This window comes from Trachypithecus francoisi, unplaced genomic scaffold (assembly GCF_009764315.1).
Source record: "Trachypithecus francoisi isolate TF-2019V2 unplaced genomic scaffold, Tfra_2.0 Lachesis_group7, whole genome shotgun sequence".
In the NCBI taxonomy this organism is placed as follows: Eukaryota; Metazoa; Chordata; class Mammalia; order Primates; family Cercopithecidae; genus Trachypithecus; species Trachypithecus francoisi.
Genome location: NW_022681472.1, coordinates 96,339,226 through 96,360,142, shown reverse-complemented (window position 1 = coordinate 96,360,142; position 20,917 = coordinate 96,339,226). Strand labels below are relative to the sequence as shown.

Genomic DNA, 20,917 nt, shown 5'->3' with positions numbered 1-20,917 from the left:
TGGTTGTTTGATTTTGTTCCCAAGAGAAAGAAAAGAGCAATCAATGTCTGGTTCCAGGACTGCTGGACAAAAGCTCCTTCAGGCCACTCGGCCGGCCTGGTAGGAACACAGGCACCCGGGCCTGGCTGCTGCTGCAGCTCAAGGTCCCCCGGGTCACGTGGGAGAGGGATTCTGCGCCCAGAGAGTGGCAGAGGTCCTGCAGTTGGTGACAGACGCCACAAAGAGAGCAAACTGTACCCAAGCGAATAAACACGTAAGTGACGTTTGCTCCTAATTCTGGGACAACGTTTTAGAAAGCCAGAGTCCCCTAGATCTATGCCCAAGGGAAATGAAAACAGGTGTGCACACCAGAGCTTGCACATGAGTGCCCACAGCAGCCACAACGCGGAGACCACGCCAGCGCTCACTCACTGATGAAAGGACAGACCAAACGTCCTTCACCCGAACAATGTCTATCACTCAGTCACAAAAAGACCAGAAAACCCTCGGCTTGAAGACCTTCACGAGAAGGAAATGGGAGTCCAGCAGCAGCCCCTGTGGCTTCCAGAATCCAAGAGCCAGATCCACATCTACAGGATGGCCAGAGGGTTCCTGTCTGGGACAGCTGACCCCAATCAAGAAGACGGCGGATCCTGGCGTGCAGGGCCTCTGCTCACTCACGCAGCGGTGAAGCCCATCAGTCAACGGACTGGCTTTGCAGAGGTGCCCAGCTTCTCAGCAGGTGCGTTCCTAACTGCAAGCCCCAGACACCCGCTCCCCGCCAGTCAGAGATTCCAGGAGCCGCTCCACAGCCTCCCACAGGTTTCTACTGGGCTTCAGCCAGCCAGAGGAAAGGCTGCTGTTTGCAACTAAGAATCACCACAAATGCTTGCAGTGTACTCTGGAATGCTATCCAGACACACAGACGACGAGGTGCCTCAATTGGACGGATGAGCAAGGGGCTCCAAGGTGCACTGTGCAGTGAAGGAAGAAAAGATGCCGGACAACGTGTGCAACTCGAAAGTAAATTACAAATATAAAAGACAAAACCGGGAGACCTGGGCTCGGTTCTACTTGATAAAACAGACGTCGACCAGATAAAATCACTTCAGGTGTGTAATCAGGACAATGATCCACGCTAAGAACGAGCATATCTTACCTTCTTTCCTCATCTTATCGAAGTAGGATAACTTGGAGGCAGCGTAGATGGCGCCTGGTGACTGCAGCGTGCCCACAACGGCGTCCATCAGCAAGACGTGGGTCAGCGCCTGCTGGACGTACTGAGGGTCCTAGAACAGAAACACGTGCCTTTCAAAACAGCAAGAATCGCTAAGGACAGTTCACTGGAGACCTTGTCTCATCACACGGAACAATCCTTCCAAAACGCATTTTTTCAAAGTGACATGAAGAGTTTAAATCACCAATGAATTTGGATCTTATATCGTATATTTTTTCTCTTAGTTAAGACAAATACGGATTGTTTATACCAGGGCTCGGCAAGTGTTTTCTAGAAGGGGCTAGGCAGGAGGCATTTCAAGTTTTGTGGCCAGTCTCAGCTGAGATCACCCACTGCCTGCCACTGCAGCACGGGAGCACCCAGGGACATTTCATAAACAAGCAGGCAGCACTGTGTTCCAGTAAAACTTTACTTACAAAGACAGTCCACAGGCCCACGGGCTTTGGTTTGACTATGCTGGTTTATGCTCTGTAAACCAGTGGGTATAGCATCAGATGGCTAGTCCAAAAGCCACAAGGCACTGGGATCTTAAACAGGACCCAGTCCCCCTCCGCCCTGTGACCGGGAACTTCCTGTAATAACAGCAGCCCTCCTGCTGTGGGCCCGTCTGTTTCTCCTAGCACTGCCACTGTGGTGGGTGCCATCGTCCCTGGCATTTCTCTGAAGAGTAGTGGGGCTATGCACCTCTTCATAACCTGGTGAGCTGTTCCCTTTCTATGAGTTCCACGTTCATGGCCTTTGCCCATTTTCTAAGGTGTCTTCCTGTCTTGTCCCACCCTTGAGCAGCATGGATGCCTCCCCTACACACCACCTGCCCGTGGTTCCCTTCATTATGGTGCAATTGTCATTTGATATCATCAAAGCTATCAATTTGGCCCAAAATAAATTAAGGTACAACAATCCCTAGAAAATCATCTTAATCCTGTGGAAGGAAAGCAGTACTGCCCCTGCCAAATTCCAAATCCTGTGACCGTGAAGAGTCGCTCAGAGCAGGGGAGCCCAAAACACCCAACTCCGGCCTGCGGGTGTGGACAGCACCAGCACCGTCCAGCCCCCAGCCCCACTCTCTGGGACGTCGCCAGCCCGGAGCAGGCAGTGGAGCACCCACACCAGCCTAGACCACCCTGTGTCTTCTCATCATGCCCTTCCCTAATGCCAGGAGACCTCTCGCTGGGCCACACAGACCACAACATCTTCAATGCTTCTGTCAAGATGGTACCCGACAAACTCACTCTGCTTAGGAGACCCAGACCTGGCCCCGAGCACTCACAGCTGAGGACCGCCACAGGACCCGCAGGCGGTGAGAGGCCCCCGAGGCAGCCACACAAAGGGCAGAGGGGACCCGCGTCTCCCACCTTGTGGTCATCGGCCAGCTTCTTCCCAGCCCACATCTCCTTCACCATCAGGTGCCAAAGGTCACACTCAGTTTTCAGGTTGGCTTCGAAGACTTCTCTCTTGGACGCCACTTTGATTTTTAGAGCGGGTATTCTCTTAAGCAGAAATGCAGTAGAGGTGCTCCTGACCTCCTGCAGAGGCAGAAAAGAAAGAGTTAGGAAGGTCACACTCAGAGAACACATGGATTAACCAGAGACAGAGGCAGAGCGGGCTCTGGAATGAAGAGGCAGATGGGCTGCAGGCACGAACCCTGCTGGCACGCGGAAGGCAGGGCCCGAGGCGAGGGGCGGTATTCCTGTGGACGGCAGGTAGGATTCGCCCGGGTGCAGCACCTACACGCACCCACACAGCTGGGCTCGCCCAGTGTCTGAAGGCGGCACATTCTTTCACATCCTGAAATACTTCTCTCTCCCGCTTTTTTTTTTTTTTTTTTTTTTACTTCCATCTCCCTTTCCTGGTACTTATTTACCTTTCTTTGGAATTCTAGAAGGAAGTCTGGCAAAGCAGGTGTGGAGAAAAGAAGAAACTGAAGGCCAACAGCAAGAGGTGGATCTACTGGCCGAGCATTTGCTATGGGCTGCGACTGTGGCTTGACTGCCTTTCCAGCTTCTATGACCACTCAGCAGGCGATCACATAAAACACTCGGGTATCTGACACACCTCTTACAGTCCCCTTAAATCTGGGAAAACAACTATAAGATGTAAGATGAATCAGGATGAAATTCAGATTTCCTCGACAGGGAAAATGACTACCTTTAAAGTAGGATGTTAAAACTGAAGATTTTTTAATTGTTATAAAATAAACTTGTTATGTTTTACATGAACCAGGTCCGACTGTGACTAGAAAATGTGAGCTACTGTAGCTCACTGTGGCCGGCACACGGCAGTTTCTCAGACATCTCATGGATGAATGAACGCATCCTCCTGTCCCTAATGAGAATGTCAGCCCACACTGCTTCTTGCTTCCTGCCTCCCAGATGCAAGTCAGTTGTGTTAGAAAAGCAGTTACCATTCTAAGCCTGCTCCGTACGTAAACGACTCAATCCCCACCACCCACTGAGAAGGTATCAGCCTTATTCCTGCTTTACGGATGAGCAAACTGAGGGACAGGAAGCCAAGTGGTCTGCAGAAGGTCTGTGGCTGGTACTTGGCATGGCTGGCAGAGAGCTCAGGGCCCGCTCCAGCCATCTGCCTCCTAAACACAGGTGGGGTCCGGCGCCGCCTGCCCGTGCTGCCCTTACCTCTATATTTCTGAAGGTGGAAATCTCCACGTAGCCTGGCCTTCCTTCGGTTAGGAGGAACAGACGCTTCTGGGTCATGGCGATCTTGCCAACGCCTAGGTTCGTCTTGACGGAGCTGGACAACTTATACACACACTCGTTTTTATCCAGGTGTTCCATCACCAGCCACGGCAGACTAACCTCCTGGGCTTCTGCTTCTGTCTCCTTCCAGCAGTTGTAGAAATCTTTGAATGTTTCTGGGTCGATTTGTTTCTGCTGTCCTTAGTTTTATAAGAAGAAAAGAGAGGTATCTTATAGGCACATACATCAGGAGCCGCAAGGGCTTCTGCATGACCTGAAGAAACCACGCACTACCGGAATCTGGCAGCAGGTGGCGCCAGCACTCAGGGCGGTGGATGGAAACTGCTAGAAGGTTTTGCAGGGCCTTCCCGGGCAGCCCAGGTGTGTTCAGCTGTCAAGGGAGGGGCACACGATCTAGGCTGAGCCCGCAGCCCTTTCCAGCCCCCCGCTCTGGGATGGCCATGGGACCTGCTTCAGGTAGTCACAGCAACTCTTACCTTTGGGTAGGAAAGTCCTTCGGGACAAGGACACTCCTCTAATGGTGACAAAGACCTTCCTCATCACTAGAACTGGTGGCCACTGTCTCGGGGTCACGAGGGGAGCTAGTCCTAGGATGAAGCTAATGCCGGGAAGGTTGGATCCTTAGCGACACTGCCCTGCCACTGAGTCCGCCTCGCCTGAAACTGGCCTGACCTCCACACTCTTTCGTTACAAGCAAATCATTAACTTTTGTTGTTTGCAACTGCAATCATCTCCGCTGATGAGAAGCGGTAACCTTCCCGCGAGGCTAGCACTCACGGACTCTGGAGTCAGGGGGGCCTGAGCCTGAGGCCCGCTTCATGGCTGTTCACAGAGACTCCTGGCAAGTCGTGGAACGAACCTGCTTTATCTGTCAGCTGGAGATGGGACGACCCCTTGGAAATCCCAAGTCCCTGCCGGCAGGTCCTGCCAACTCAAGCCCCTAGCCTGCCTGCTCGGCTCTGCCTCCACCCTGTGTCCCAAGCCTGTCTGTCCCTCTCTCCATCCCCTGACGTGCGGCAAGTCCCCCTCAATTCTGCACAGGAAACCCCTCCTCAGTGGCTCCTGCCTTCAGAGCCAGCCCCACTCACAGCCTGCTTCGCTCGGCACTCAGAGCCACTTTTCTAAAATGCAAGGAGGAGCTCCCGCTCCCGTTTTCAACACTCAAGGCTGCTTCTGTACGCCGCCACATTCCTCCAAGATTGGGCCCCACCTACCCACCCCACAGCCCAGCCGTACCAAGCATGCTCCCAAACAGGTCGTGTTACACACACACACACACACACTCTCATCCTGCCTGCTCACACCAGGAAACTCCTACCCATCCCTCAACACCCAGCTAGACGTGCCCACACACAGCCTTCCCTGATAAGAAAGAAACATCCTGGCCAGGCCACTGCTGAGCTGCACACACGCTTCCCTTATGGCACTGCTGTGTCCAGCAACACTTGCTATATGCCAAGAACCACAATTCACTCGATATGGGGTCCCACTTACAGCCTCATTACAGTCACCTCATTACAGAATGAGGTGGCTCATTCACAAGGGGAAACTGAGACATGGAGAGGAAAGCCCTTTGCCAGCAGACCTGGGCTGTGAGGCCGGGCAGACGGTCTGCCCAGAGCTGGGGTATGCCTTCCTGCTGGTCGCTACTTGAAAGGGGAGTACCTGTGACCCCAGATCCTCAGATCCTCAGATCACGAATCTGAAACCAGAAGACGTGGCTAATGGTCCAGCTCTGCCACGCCCCTGCTCCGATTCCATAACAAAGCGTCAACAGCGACGCCTGTCTAGGGAATCTGCCATCATGGCCACAGCTGAGTCCAGGACGACTGAGTCGTCATGGCAGCAACTAAAAGGGGAACGCCGCAGGAAGACAGTCAGCACTGTCACAGGGTCAGGAGGATTTTTTTTTTTTTTTTTTTTGAGACGGAGTCTTGCTCTGTCGCCCAGGCTGGAGTGCAGTGGCCGGAACTCAGCTCACTGCAAACTCCGCCTCCCAGGTTCACACCATTCTCCTGCCTCAGCCTCCCGAGTAGCTGGGACTACAGGCACCGCCACCTCACCTGGCTAGTTTTTTGTATTTTTTAGTAGAGACGGGGTTTCACCGTGTTAGCCAGGATGGTCTCGATCTCCTGACCTCGTGATCCGCCCGTCTCGGCCTCCCAAAGTGCTGGGATTACAGGCTTGAGCCACCGCTCAGGAGGACTCTTTTTTTTTTTTTTTTTTTTGTAGTTAGCTATTTAATGAGGTTCTTAAGACATTTAGAACACCAGGAGGACTCTTAGTCTCACTTCAGAGTCACAGGCACTGGGGGCCCTGCAGAGTGAGCTGAGCAGGAAGGCAGGCTTCAGCACACGGCGCAGGCGCCAGGCGGTTATGCGAAAATCTCCACCAGGTGGCGGGATTCCCAGTGAATTCTTCTTTTTGCCTGTCTGTATTTTCTAGTCACCAGATCCAAACAGAAGAGAAATATGCACCAGTAAGGGTCTCTCTAGGTGCGTGTGATTGTTCCAAAGAAGTCACAGAAGAAGACAAAGGAGGGTGTTGTGGCCCGGTGGGCGAGGCCTGTCAGGCCAGGTCTCTGCAGCCCCTGTGCTGGGCAGTAAGGTCATCTGTGAGGTCGCAAAGAGCATGTAGGTCCTCTCCCCACTCCACACCTAAGATTGTTTGCCAGCGTTCCTCTTCTGTTTCAGAAATACCATTCAATGCAGCCGCCTCCGCCTCGGCCTGGGGCGCCTCAGCCTACCCTTCCCAAGGGTTCTGAGTTGCTGGATTTATTGTCGTTTTTATTTTATTTTATGTATTTCATTTTCTTTTTTTTTAAATTTAGAGACAGGGTCTTGCTCTGTCACCCAGGCTAGAGTGCACTGGTGTGATCATAGCTCACTGCAGCCTTAAATTCCTGGGCTCAAGCCATCCTCTAGCCTTGGCCTCTCAAAGTGTTAGGATCACAGGCGTCAGCCAAGGTGCAGACTCTGGGTTTAAGGCAGAAGCACTTGTTATGTGAATCACATCACATAAAACAATCTTTTGGTCAGGTGGCCAGGCGAGGAGAGGCCCCAAAAACAGGAAAAGGAGAGTGAGTGCGAATGAATGGGCGAAGCCATCACCTAATGAAGGAGCCAGACACCCTGAGTGTGGAGCCCCAGCCACGAGTCCTGCCCCTTGCACCACTCAGGGCAAATCTTCTAGCTACCTGGTCCACAGCAGTTCCTGGGGCTGGGCAGGGTGAAGTGAGTGTCACCAGAGCCTGACATAGCTTCTTCTCACAGACAACAGTGCTGAGCTCAGGGCGAGGGCACTCAGGGCTCTAGAAAACCCCAACGATGGGAGGAGCAGCAAGACCAAAGTCCCCTCAGGCAAGAAGCAACACTCACCGCAGCTGCCACCAGTGCTCAGCCAGCCTATGGACACCACGCCACCAGCACTGCAGCAGAACAAGGCAGTCCATGCCCAAGGTCACTGTGCAAACCCACCACCATGCATACCCACAGGCACTGTGCACACCCAGACACAGTACAGCACGCCCACGACTATGCTCACCCACAGACACTGTGCACACCCACCATGCATGCTCACCACCGTGCACACCCACCCCCACGGCACACACCCACACTATGCAGCACGCCCACCACTATGCTCACCCACAGGCACCGTGCACACCCACAGACACCGTTATGCACACCCAGACACTGTGCACGACCACTGTGCACACCCACTGTGCATACCTACCAAAGTGGAGCCACTGTGCACACCAGACACTGTACACACCTACCACAGTGCACACCCACAGACACTGCACACACACCCCACCAGCACCATGCACACCCATGGCCACTGTGCACACCCATTATGCACACCGACCACTATGCACACCCAGACTGTGCATGCCCACTAACGTGCACACCCACAGCCACTGTGCACACCCACTGTGCAGTACACCCACCACTGTGCACACCCACAGACGCCATGCACACCCGCAGCCACTGTGCACACCCACAGACGCCATGCACACCCGCAGCCACTGTGCACACCCACAGACGCCATGCACACCCGCAGCCACTGTGCACACCCACCGACACTGCACACTTATGACCACTATGCACATCTCTAGACACCAGGCACACTCACGAGCCTGTGCGATCCACAGCAGCTGCCATGCACACGCTTGTTGCACAGGCCCTCGTGGGCACAGTGCCCAGTCCTCATTTGACTCCAGTTTCACACAAACACCAGCTGTTAACCTCACTCTCGTCACCCACACGCCTCCAATACAACTGTTCCTGCTCAGCTCGGTGGCGTACAGGCGACGTCACCATTGGAGCTGTCCATGGACATCTTGCTTCCGCACGGCCATGCTGGAGGCGGCAGACACTTCGGCGTCCCTGGGGAGGGCCACCTCACGGGCAGCTGCAGCAGGGAGCATATTGGCCTTACACTGTTAATAGCATATTTTGCCATTAAAGTATGTAATGATGAAATTGCAATAATTTTTTGAATAAAATCTGATGTATTCTTTTTTTTTTTTTTTTTTTGAGACGGAGTCTCGCTCTGTCGCCCAGGCTGGAGTGCAGTGGCCGGATCTCAGCTCACTGCAAGCTCCGCCTCCCGGGTTCCCGCCATTCTCCTGCCTCAGCCTCCCAAGTAGCTGGGACTACAGGCGCCCGCCACCTCGCCCGGCTAGTTTTTTGTATTTTTTTTAGTAGAGACGGGGTTTCACCTATTAGCCAGGATGGTCTCGATCTCCTGACCTCGTGATCCGCCTGTCTCGGCCTCCCAAAGTGCTGGGATTACAGGCTTGAGCCACCGCGCCCGGCCGATGTATTCTTATATCACATAAATTCGTCCAAAGATGGTGACACCGAGCTCTGACCAAACTTTTTTTTGACAAATGCCCATTTAGCCAAAACATATATTAGGTGCTGCTTTACACTGGTCACTTCAGGCGCACATGTCCCAGAATCAAGACCATTTCCTAACCTAATCGGCAACGTAAGCAAGGCCAAAGTGACAGCAGGGGCCACTGATGGCATTATCACAACCAGCCAGGTCTGCTGGACGAGGGCCCACACACCCCACTGCAAACCCCCCTTCCAGGGCTCCCTTGCAACTGGGCGGCCACATGACACGATTCTGCCCAATGAGAGGAAACAGAAGTCACTATGTGGCGGGGGGGAGGTGCCTTAAAAGGTGGACGGACCCTGCTCTTGTGGTGCTAATGCCCACGGCCGGCTCGTGACCGGGAGACAGCAGGCTGCTCCAGGCCACAGAGGAGTGACAGAAGAAGCTGGCCCGAGATGACACTGAGGAGCTGCCATGCACGCCCTGGACTCCTGTCACGTGAGAGACAGGCACCCCCAGTGGGATTCAGCCCCTGCCCTGCCCCACAGGTGGCTCCTGGGTGGTGCTCACCATCCACAGGAGCTCGACGGAAGTGGGTCCCACCCTGCCCTGCTTGGCTGGTGCATCATCGCAGTGTCCCCAAAGCACAGCACGGGAAGTGACCACAGAGCATCTGAGCTCACCCTCATTGGACTCAACAACTGGGACCAGTGAGCGCACGATCTGATGGCTTCACCACACAGGGAGAGGTACAGTGCGTGCACACACACACGCAGGCTCTCACACACATATACACACATTCTCACACCCACACACATTCATATACACACATACACACTCGGCCATGACATCCCTCAGAGGCCACAGGCAGGATAAGCAAGGAAACTGCATTCCGCAGCACCTGTTCACAGCCGGAAGAGCGACCTGCCAGGCCTCTGTCACCAGGACAGCTTCTCCCGAGGGCCTGAAGAGCCCTACACATCCGTAAGGAAAGGAAAAGCAGCCCAAGATAAAAATGGGCAAAGATCACAGCAACGCAGCTCGCAGAGAAGAAACCAGAACTGCTTCCAAGCATGTGTGCTATTGGTGACGTCAGTGTGGCATCCTTGCACACTCACAACGGGTGAGAGTCGAGACCAAGGAATGTGTGCTGCCTGGGAGGATGGAAGCACAGCCCTCGCCAAGCCGGAACGACGGTTCTCACATCTCAAAGCAGGCCTTGGGTACACATCTGAGAGGGACTGACCCACACATACTCCAGAAAACAGGTGCGACACCACTGATGGTGAAACAGGTGGACAAAAGGTGCCCACACACTACAGCACAGGCAGTGGTTGAAGTGAATGAACCCAGCGGATGTGGAGCAACACAGATATGTCTCAAAAACACCATGAGTGAACAGCACGTGCAAACTCAGACATCTGGTGGGACAATTCCCATTCTCCCAATTTTGTGTTTAAACTCACAAAACCTAGGTCCTGTGTCAGGTGCATCCATTTGTAGTAAATGCATAAAAACATGGCCAGAAAAAAGAGCTCCAGCTTGAGACAATGGCTCCCTCTGGGGAGGGAGGGAGAGAGGCGCACAGGGCCCGCGCTGGGTCTAAGCACAAGCCCACTGCACTCCATGGGAAACGCAGCAGGTGTCAGTCTGGGCGCAGGACCGTGACATTTGTCACAGGACCCTGGCATTTGTCCCGTGTCCCTGCTTTTGCATGTGTCTGCAGCATTTCAGCTGAGGCCATGGTTCTGTACAATTCTCCCAGGCAAGGAGCATCTTCATCTCCCATCAGCAATTCTACGTCCCTTCCACCCACATAGAGCGCAGCTCAGAGCCCAGCCTGGAGACGTGTTTAAGATCTCAGTGACAGGCACACTGTCTAAGGGCCCCGCCAACCACACCCATTCCCAGGTAAGTGCCCAGAGCAACAGTAAAGACCACGGTGCTGCAGCGGTCTTGCCTGTCACCAGCTGGCGGCTTACCTCACCACTGCTGTTACCTGACCATTGTCGTTAAGTATTTAAAATATATGGGACCAGGCATGGTGGCTCATGCCTATAATCCCAGCACTTTGGGGGGCCAAGGCAGGTGGATCATCTTGAGGTTAGGAGTTCGAGACCAGCCTGGCCAACATGGTGAAACCCTGTCTTTACAAAAATACAAAAATTAGCTGGGTGTGGAGGCACATGCCTATAATCCCAGCTACTCAGGAGGCTAAGACAGGAGAATCACTTGAACCCAGGAGGTGGAGGTTGCAGTGAGCCAAGATTGTGTCATTGTACTCCAGCCTGAGAGACAGAATAAGACTCTGTTTCAAAAATAAATACAGTAAAATAAAATATATGGGCCTGGTTCAGTGGCTCATGCTTGTAATCTCAGCACTTAGGGAGGCCGAGGTGGGTGGATCACTTGAGCCCAGGAGTTTGAGACCAGCCTGGGCAACATACTGAAACCCTGTCTCTACAAAAAATACTAAAATTAGCTGGGCTCGGTGTCACGTACCTGTAGTCCCAGTTACTCGGAAGGCTGAGGTGGGAGGACTGCTTGAGCCCAGGAGGTAGAGGTTGCAGTGAGCTGTGATTGCACCAGTCCACTCCAGCCTAGGCGACAGAGCCAGACCCTGTCTCTAAATAATAAAATCGGTGATGGTGCCAGGCATCCTCTTACCTACAGTCAAGGCCTCGAACAGCCGCTGGATGGTGCTGGCATCCTTCACGATCCCTGACTCCTGGACCCGCTTCATGAAGTCGTCCAGCTGCATGTACTCCTTGGGCAGCTCGAAGTTCTTCACGTGGTCGTCCAGCTTCGAGGCCTCGTGCGGCTTGTCCAGGATCTCACTGATGAGCCGCATCAGCTCTGGCGCCTGCTCCGCCTGCACCCGCTCGGGGGCAGACATGGATTCCACCGTCCTTTTCACCAAATCAGCGGGAAAGATCCGTATGTCTGTTTTATACAGATTCTGGAAGTCCAAGAGGGCATTCAGCAGCTGTCCTTGCATCAGATGAACGAGCCCTCGGAGGTAGAAATAGCGGGCCAGGAGCAGAGAGTTATCAGGGGCCAGAAAGTCCATGGCCTTGCTCAGCAGGGTGACAAAGTCGGCATAGTACGCCTGCACGCACTCGCTCACCAGCGGAAAGTGGATTTCGGGAATCTTGAATGTATATGGGGACTTCGGCGTCACATTCAGTACTAAAACATTAAGGGGAAAAAGGAGACCATTAGCACAGCCCTTACAAATGAACATGTGTCCCTGGGACATCATCTTGTCAAGGACACTGTTTCTCTGGATGCAAAATAAAATGAGAATGGGTGTGTCCCTCCAACAGCCTCCAGAAAGCTCCATGCACCCACCGCCCTGGGAGGCGTGAGAACCCTCACTTTGCTCCCATGGTACCCCAAGGAAAACAGCAGCTAGCATTCACTGAACAATTGGATTTGCTACAACTAGTAATACTATTGAGGTATCGGGTACTGAGGCTTTATTTGAGGATGAAGCTAATAGTCGAAGCCAAGATGTACTTGCTAGGCAGGATGAAGCCCTTTAGAACCGGTTTCATTTACCTTAAAGACAACTCAGGATAGGGGTATTATTATTAGAGTCCTGTTCTACAGATGTGGAAACTGAGGCTTCCACAGCCTGGGTTACTTGTCCCAGGTACACAGAGACTAAGTGCCTGAGCCAAACTTCAACCAGGTGTGTGTCTCACACCAACTCCTTCTACAGATATTACCTAAGGGCCCTCCGGGTGCTAGGCACCAACTGGGTGCTGGTTTTCCTCTTCTCCCAGGAGCTCCAGTGGACCGAGAAAGCAGACGGAGGGTTACAGGGTCTCCAGGGGAAGGTTCCGAGGGCAGAGAAAGCGGAGCATGCTCCCAGCGTGAGTGGGCACAGGGCATCTGCCAGCAGCAGACTGACAGGTGTTCAGAAGAGGAACCACAGAACCAGGGAGGTAAAGTCGCTTGCCCAGGGTCACACAGCCAGGGGCAGAAGGCTCAGACCCCACAGTGGCCTCCAGAATGTTTGCTCTGAGCTCCAGCGCTCAGCTGATAAAGGCAAGGTGGCCTGTCATTCGCGCACACTGCCCCTGCTAGACCATAGCCTTCGGGGTCATCAAGCTGTCGCTCATGCGGCTCCTGGGGTCTGAGCACAGTGATCAGGAGGAACCGCGTGGTGCTTGCTGCCTGGGCCTGAGACAGCAGCTGCAGGTGCCCCGGGGGTCAAGGCCCTGGCCTCCCAACAGTTTCTCCCATCCACTAGGGATAGGATGTACCTCCCCGAGAAGGCGCCAGGCAGGGCTCAGCCTCTCCATGCACTCCTGTCTCTGTAGAAATGTCCCAACCACAGTCACAGTCCCTCCCCATCCCGGGCCCTGCTCACTTTAGCCCTGGCCCTGGAATGCCAGCTCCACAAGGGCAGGGGCCCTGGGCTCCTTCACAGCTCTGGCTCTAGAAAGTGCCTGGTGCCCCCTGCCTCCTATCACGTGTATATGTGTAAATATGTATTTATACACATGCAATCCACACACACAGAGACACACACAGCCTGTGCTTGTGAAGGATGCCGAACCATGCAGAGCCCCCGTTACCTTTAGCAGTGACACTGGGTGGCAGAAAATACAGACAAGAAATAATTTTCTAGAAGGCACACAGTTGGCAAAATGAATATTCTAAACATTTCAAATAACTCGGCTGCTAAAACAAGCCCACTCCTCTCCCCTGAAACAAATTCCAGTTTTGCTCAACGACTTGCAGTGCAGGAATGGGGGGGACCGACACACAGCACCACGATGGGGGGCAGCCCTTACCTGCGCTGCTGCCCGTACAGCCTGTGGTGTCCGTCAGCCGGAGCGAGGAGTTCCTGGGTGCCAGTTCAGGCATGACGATGTCCTGCAGGTTGGGCATGCTGACCACCATGCGCCTGTGGATGACCTGCAGGTGTGAGGACTTCCGAGAGGCTATTTTCTCAACGGTCGGTCTCCTTGGACTTACAAGCATTCCATTTATTCTGGGGTAGGAAAAAGCAACGCTTTACTTTATAGACACAATAATGATGGCAGAATAAGCCTAAACTAAGCGTTTTCCCCAGTGTAATGAAGAGCATGTGATACTCTTACAGACCAGTGGAAAACACACTGGTAAGAACGTGTTGCCCAAACCTCACCAAGTGCAGCCTCAGGGAGACCCGGATGCAAGCCCAGAAGAAACTTATGCAAGCCCAGCATAAGCCCAGAAGAAACCAGCATAAGCCAACAGGAGCCCTGACTACAGCGGGCGCATGTTGGAGGGGCTCAGGAAAAGAGCAAGGAAGAAATGGAAAACCACAGGCTTCGAGGATGGGGGTAGGCGGGAAGAGAGAAAGGAGATGGGAAAGGACGACACCAAGGAAGACGCAGGGCCGCAAACCACGGGGAGCACGCTAACATCAGGCACGTTTCAAGCATTCCCTCAAGAGGTAGAAACAGGCCAGGAGTGGTGGCTCATGCCTGTGATCCCAGCACTTTGAGAGGCTGAGGTGGGTGGATCACCTGAGGTCAGGGGTTCGAGACCAGCCTGGCCAACATGGTGAAACCCCATCTCTACAAAAATACAAAAATTAGCCGGGCATGATGGTGGGTGTCTGTAATCCCAGCTACTCAGGAGGCTGAGGCAGGAGAATCGCTTGAACCCAGGAAGCAGAGGTCGCAGTGAGCTAAGATTGCGCCACTGCACCCCAGCCTGGGCAACAAGAGCGAGACTCTGTCTCAAAAAAAAAAAAAAAGAGGTAGAAGCGTAGAGAGAAGAGCTTCCCAGCTGTTGCCCAGTTCTTCATGGGTTTCTAAGCACAAGGCATTTCCCATTGACTTTCTCGTTTACTCATTCGAATAAAACTGAGGTCCTTGAACACTGTGATCCCTAAAGAGCTGTGGATCCAAAACACGACAGTGAAGCACCTCTCCTCCTCCGACTGGGTGTCGAGGTCCATCTGAGCAAAGGCGTCCATCCTCCTGTTGAGCCGGGCTTTAAGGAAAGAATGGAACATGTAGGTGTCTAAGACCTGGAAAAGACAGACGGGCTGGTCACTGGGCTGTGCCGACTCCCCAAGTCCCTGCTCCAAAGCCCCTGAGCCTCCTGGCACAGCACTGGGCACCACCACTCATGCCCAGTGGATACTGACTGAGTGAACAAACTGGAGGGTTTTCTGTTCTTCCTCACACAGGAGAAGAAATGGCGGCCGTACATTGACATGGCGGGCCCATACCCACCCCGTGAACAAACGCGCATTTCATCATAGCTGAAAGAGGTGGACACATGCTTCTGGCCATAAGGCAGTAGACAAGGCTCAGACATATCCTCTTGACATAAACTGTGAGGAAACTCGACAAAAAAGAGGAAACGACTGTTTTCAGACACTGGACAAGAGGCAGGCTTGTAGCTGGTGCGGCTCCAGCCCTGAGGGCGTGGAGGGAGCTCACAGAGGCTGGGGCAGCTGGAAGCCTCCTGCAGGGCTCTGGAGACGAGGGAATGATACAGGGAGCGTGTATCAGGGTCTGTATTAGGAGCCTGTATTAGGGAGCCTGCATCAGGGTCTCCCTAAGCCTTTGCTGAACACCCCGCTGCCCAGGCATAGGGCGAAACCGCATCAAACCAAAGAACGACTGGGAAGCTGTCGGTAAAACAACCCTCCAAGCTCACAAGGGCAGAGAGCCAGTCATGCCCCCAACAGCCAGGGCGGAGGGCCCTGGCTGACCCCCAGCCATTCAGGAGGCACAGCGGGGGACGGAGGCACATCACTTAGTGGATGGGTTAGGTTAGACACCAACCCTAGAGAAAGGCTGCTCTTGGCCCACCCCAAAGCTGTAAAAAAAAAAAAACCCCAAAAGGATCAAAGGACTCTTCAGGCAGCTTCTATCGCCTGCCAGGGCAAAGCCCCTGAGGTGATTATTTTTTTGTAATAGTCACAAACGGAAAAACCCAAATGCTCAGTAGCAGGTGGACAGAAGAACAAAGCGCACTCTGTCCCAACCACGGGACATTCCTAGCCAAAAAAGGAGCTGCTGCTGAGACACACAGTAGCCTAGCTCGGTCCAAGGCAGGAGGCTGAGGGAGAGAGGCAGACAGAGCGCAGACCATAGGACTGCACAGCCTGAGACTCTGAGACGGGCCGACCGTCTCCGGGGACGCACACAGGTAGCGTTGCCGGGACCTGGGGAGAGATGGGGCTGGCTGGGGCCATGGGAATGGTCTGTGTCCAGGCTGAGGAAGTGGTGATACAGATATGTACATTTGTCAAAATCCATCAAACCACACACTTAAAATGGCCATATTTTAAGTAAATTATACTTTTTTTTTTGAGACGGAGTCTTGCTCTGTCACCCAGGCTGGAGTGTAGTGGCACCATCTTGGATCACTGCAACCTCCACTCCCCGGGTTCAAGCAATTCTCCTGCCTCAGCCTCCTGAGTAGCTGGGATTACAGGCGCCCGCCACCACACCCGGCTCATTTTTGTATTTTTAGTAGAGACAGGGTTTCACCATGTTGGCCAGTCTGGTCTCAAACTCCTGACCTCAAGTGATCTGCCCGCCTCGCCTCCCAAAGCGCTGGGATTACAGGCGTGAGCCACTGTGCCTGGCCATAAGTAAATTATACTCTTAAAAAGCTGATTTTTAAAAAAAGAGGGAGAGTCACATGACCAAAAGGAACCATGCTAAAACAAACTTTTTGGAAAAATTGATACACTTGAGAAAATTTATTTTGAAAAGTATTTAAATACAGAAAAGGATAATGGGTTGAACACACACAGGCACACCCACATCCCACAGCTCTCACCTGCTTATAAAACTGATGGTCCCCTGTAGCCCTGGTTTTGAGAAATTCTTCACTATTAAAGACTCTGTGTTCATAATTTAAATGATTCTTTACATCCCTGACAAAGAGAAAGATAGTCTGAGTGCTAAAACGTTCTTAAATACATGAAAAAATAGACCACTTTTAGTAGCAGAAAAATGGTTACAAGAGATACAAACTTTGAAAAAGCTGTGTTCTTCAGAAAGATTCTTGATTACCAAAACGATACGACATGGATGTATTTCGTGGTCAAGCATAAATTTCCCCCAACTAGAATGAAACTCCAGGAGGCAGTGTTCCTGTTCTCACCTTCCTCCAGCCCACCAGTTCCTTATGCAAATTAAGACATAAAAATCAGTTGTAGTTCACACACATGAAACTGAGTTCAGGGTGGGGAGCCCAGAGGGGCAGCCAGACTCTGCAAGTGCTAACCAGCTTGGCCGCCAGCCTCCCCAGACAAGTCACTTCAGCTCTGTGTTTGCGTGTTTGTTTAGATGGGGTCTCGCTCTATAGCCCAGGCTGGAGTGCAGTGGCACAATCTTGGCTCACTGCAACCTCTGCCTTCCCGGTTCAAGTGATTCGCCTGCCTCAGCCTCCGAAGTAGCTGGGATTACAGGTACACACCACCACACCTGGCTAATTTTCATATTTTTAGTAGACATGGGGTTTCACCACGTTGGCCAGACTGGTCTCAAACTCTTGACCTCAGGTGATACACCCGCCTTGGCCTCCCAAAGTGCTGGGATTACAGGCATGAGCCACCGCGCCTGGCCCACTTCACCTCTTTGTACCCAGTTTCCTCAGATCATGTTATAAACCCATCGAGATTTTAGCACATGATCTCCCAGATCTAAAGTAATATACAAATAGAACGAACAACCTTACAGGGCATATTCAGTACATAATCTGTTTAGTGTTTTCCTTGAGAGAATAAGTTATTTTGTCCAGGGGAAATAAAGTTTTATCATCTGTAATCATATCTTCTGCTTCTTTTTTTAAAGAGCCAGGATCTTGCTATGTCGTCTAGGCTGTTCTCAAACTCCTAGGCTCACAGGATCCTCCCGCCTCAGCCTCTCAAGTGGCTGGGACTATTCTGCTTTTCTGTCAACTCACTGAGCTTGTAAAATATTAAGAAATTTAAAAAAGGCCGGGCGTGGTGGCTCACACCTGTAATCCCAGCACTTTGGGAGGCCGAGGCGGATGGATCATGAGGTCAGAAGATCAAGACCATCCTGGCTAAACCAGTGAAACCCCGTCTCTATTGAAAATACAAACAAAAATTAGCTGGGCATGGTGCCGGGTGCCTGTAGATCCAGCTACTTGGGAGGCTGAGATAGGAGAATGGCGTGAACCCTGGAGGCGGAGCTTGCAGTGAGCCGAGATCGCGCCAGTGCACTCCAGCCTGGGCGACAGAGTGAGCCTCCGTCTCAAAAAAAAAAAAAAAAAAAAAAACTTGTTCATAAAATATCTCATCTTCAAAGAACAAAAGGAAAACAACACATTTAGGACCACACTAATTATGCCTCTTTGGGCAGAGATAATATCACATGTCTGTAATACACCATCCCACTTTTTCCTAATAAATTATTCGCTTTATGCAAACAAATACATCAAAAGAATAGGCCATTTAGGCCAGGCGCGGTAGCTCACACCTGTAATGCCAGCACGTTGTGTGGCCAAAGCAGGAGGATCACCTGAGGTCAGGATTTGGTGACTAGCCTGGCAAACATGGCGAAATGGCCACATTTTGGCCCCGTCTCTGCTGAAAATATAAAAAATTAGCTAGGCGTGGTGGGGTGTGCCTGTAGTCCTAGCTACTTCTGAGGCCGAGGCAGGAGAATCACTTGAACCTGGGAGGCGGCAGTTGCAGTGAGCCAAGATGGTGTCACTGCACTCCAGCCTGGGTGACTGAGTAAGACTCTGTCTCAAAAAAAGAAAAAGGCCATTTAAATTTCCATTTTGAAATAATCACACAGAGTACGATCAAGCCAGCAGACTCTGTGCTAACCCGAAGCAGAAGGCCCCTCCAGAACAGATGAGGCTAGCCTCGGGGGTGCCTCCTGGACTCAGGGAGCAACCAGCGAGGAGAGGAGGAACACTGCCAGAGAAAGAGAGAAAGGGTGGAAGAAGGCCCACAGACTTTTGTATTACCAAGTACTTATCTATGAAGCTATCATTTTTGCCATACATTCCTTAAGTGACCGCATATTTACGCCAGAAATAGCAACTCAATACCTCACTGTATCACCCTGAAATATACACACTTGGCTTGTCCACTTAATCAATTCTAGCTCAAGCACTGGGGAAGCAATAGCATGCAGGAGGCAGCTAATGCAGTAATTCCTGGAATGAGGAGAAAGAAAACACGCTAACGGGCACATCTTGAGTGCCCCACCCGTCCTGTGGCTCTCCCATAGATGGTTTCATCATCTAGCTTACGAGTCACATCAAAATGGCCTGTCTGTCCCTCACTAGCCCCTGGATGCAGGCCTCTTGGGACAGAGCCCTCCGTGGACTGAGCCAGAGACCGGAGCCAGCACGGGCCAGAGTGACAGGTGCTCCCTGCAGGTTTATCAGATTTGCGTCTTCCTAGAGGGCTGTCCCAAAACAGCCACCTGCAGGGGGTCACCAGGAGAGGGCGCTAGGAAGGCACAGGCAGGGTCAGAGTCAAAAGAACAAACTTCCCGTAACTGCTGATTGTAACAGTCACAAGAAAAGCTTTGGCGGGGCGGGCATCGCTCGTGTTTGCCAGGCAGATGGTGCCCATGGCCTGCCCTCTGGGGCAGGGTGCACGATCCCCATGGAATGGCTGACTGGCTGGTTACCTCCTCATGGACGCCAGAAACGTTCTCTCACGTACCTGAAGATGCTCACAAGCAGCTGCAGGGTGGTCTGCTGTATCTGGCAGTTGAGTTTCTGCTGCCAGGCCCGCCGGTGGGCTTGGCTCTCGTTCAGGTCTGTGCTGGAGAGGAGGTGGGCGGCATGCAGCTCGTGGTGGACCTGGAGGCTCTGCACCCTGGAAGGAGGCAGACCGAAGCTGGCTCAGCCCCAGCGCCGCTGGCCATGGCCGCTCACCAGCGGTACACAGCCCGCCAGGTAAATGAACACTTCGCAGGCTCAAATACCGATCAATAATTTGAGGGGCGGGTGATCGTTAAAAGTGCATCATGGGCTGGGCACGGTGGCTCACGCCTGTAATCCCAGCACTTTGGGAGGCCAAGGCGGGTGGGTCACCTGACACATGGACCTCGACTTGGACCCCACACACTTCACCCAGGCCAGATCATTCCCATCCTGCCACTGCAGTGAGGGCACTCCCCCTTCTAGGACACCAAAGGCTTCCAGGTAAGGCTGCCTCTTGACGGGTCACTCAGGGCTGCCTAGAAGGGACAGTCACGGCTCCCCCATGGCTTCCCCTCTGTACTTCCAGCCCAGGCAGGATCAGATGCCCCTCTGTGCCCTGCAACAAACATCCTGGGTGTCACCACTCTTGGCCCACCAGGACATGGCCACAGGCTCACCCCAGAGGGCCTCACTCAGGGACAGGAACTCACAGATATCTGTCAACCCTTAGTCACCATGGAGATTGGACCCCTGGCCTTCCCAACACCACTCAAGGCTGCATGTCTAGAGGGACGTTAGAAATATGCAAAATAAACAGAACCAACGCATATCTGGTCACACATATTTCTTGAGCACCTACTATATCCTACTTTTGCCATACACTGATCTGTGTGCTGGGGAGGGGTGGTGGACACAGGCCAAGCTCCTGCCTGCATGGCACTTCCATGTGAGTGGGAGGAAGTAGGAAAAGAGACAAATCAAGAAAACAGGAGATAATGGGGACATCAGGCAGAGACGCACATCAGAGCGATGGGCTAGAGAGACATGATGGTCAGACTGAGCGGGTGGAGAAGAGTTCTCCCAGGAGATGACCTGGAACCAGAGATGTGACAGGAAGACGCAGACGGGGACCTGATGGACCCAGTGCGGCCCAGCATGGTGGCCGGGGTGGGGGAGGGTGTGGGCCGGGTCAGCATGGCTTGCAGGAGCCAATCTTCTCTGTGATGGGAAGGGCGCATTGGCCACAGGCCCCTGCCACTGCCTGATCCTCCTGGAGACAGGGATAGAAAAAGGGAAGAACGGGATTCTGGGTGGAGTGGCCCACCAGGGGAGTGGCAGGCAGGCAGCGCCAGAGCCAGGACCAGGGTTCTCTCCAAACATGCTGAGGGGCCAGCCCAGCCCTGGCTGACCAGACTCACGGGACTTGGGCAACTACCCCTGCCTAGAGCAGTCTCAAGAACTGCGATGTTCACCA

General features: G+C 52.9%; 1 protein-coding gene across 6 annotated transcripts in view; it reads right to left on the bottom strand.

Annotated features, from left to right (window-relative positions):
* Nucleotides 1-20,917, bottom strand: part of DENND3 (DENN domain containing 3) — a 69,557-nt gene that overhangs the window by 16,458 nt on the left and 32,182 nt on the right. For all 6 annotated transcript variants that reach the window (XR_004435151.1, XR_004435149.1, XR_004435150.1 and 3 more), the window contains 8 exons: nt 19,460-19,615; nt 16,582-16,678; nt 14,706-14,809; nt 13,581-13,780; nt 11,443-11,964; nt 3,853-4,112; nt 2,572-2,742; nt 1,139-1,268 (listed from right to left, as the gene is read on the bottom strand). Coding sequence is in view for 3 of the 6 variants with exons in the window: in XM_033202201.1 (XP_033058092.1) it covers nt 1,139-1,268; nt 2,572-2,742; nt 3,853-4,112; nt 11,443-11,964; nt 13,581-13,780; nt 14,706-14,809; nt 16,582-16,678; nt 19,460-19,615 (1,640 nt within the window). In the remaining 3 variants the exon portion in view is untranslated. The remainder of the gene's footprint in view (nt 1-1,138; nt 1,269-2,571; nt 2,743-3,852; nt 4,113-11,442; nt 11,965-13,580; nt 13,781-14,705; nt 14,810-16,581; nt 16,679-19,459; nt 19,616-20,917) is intronic.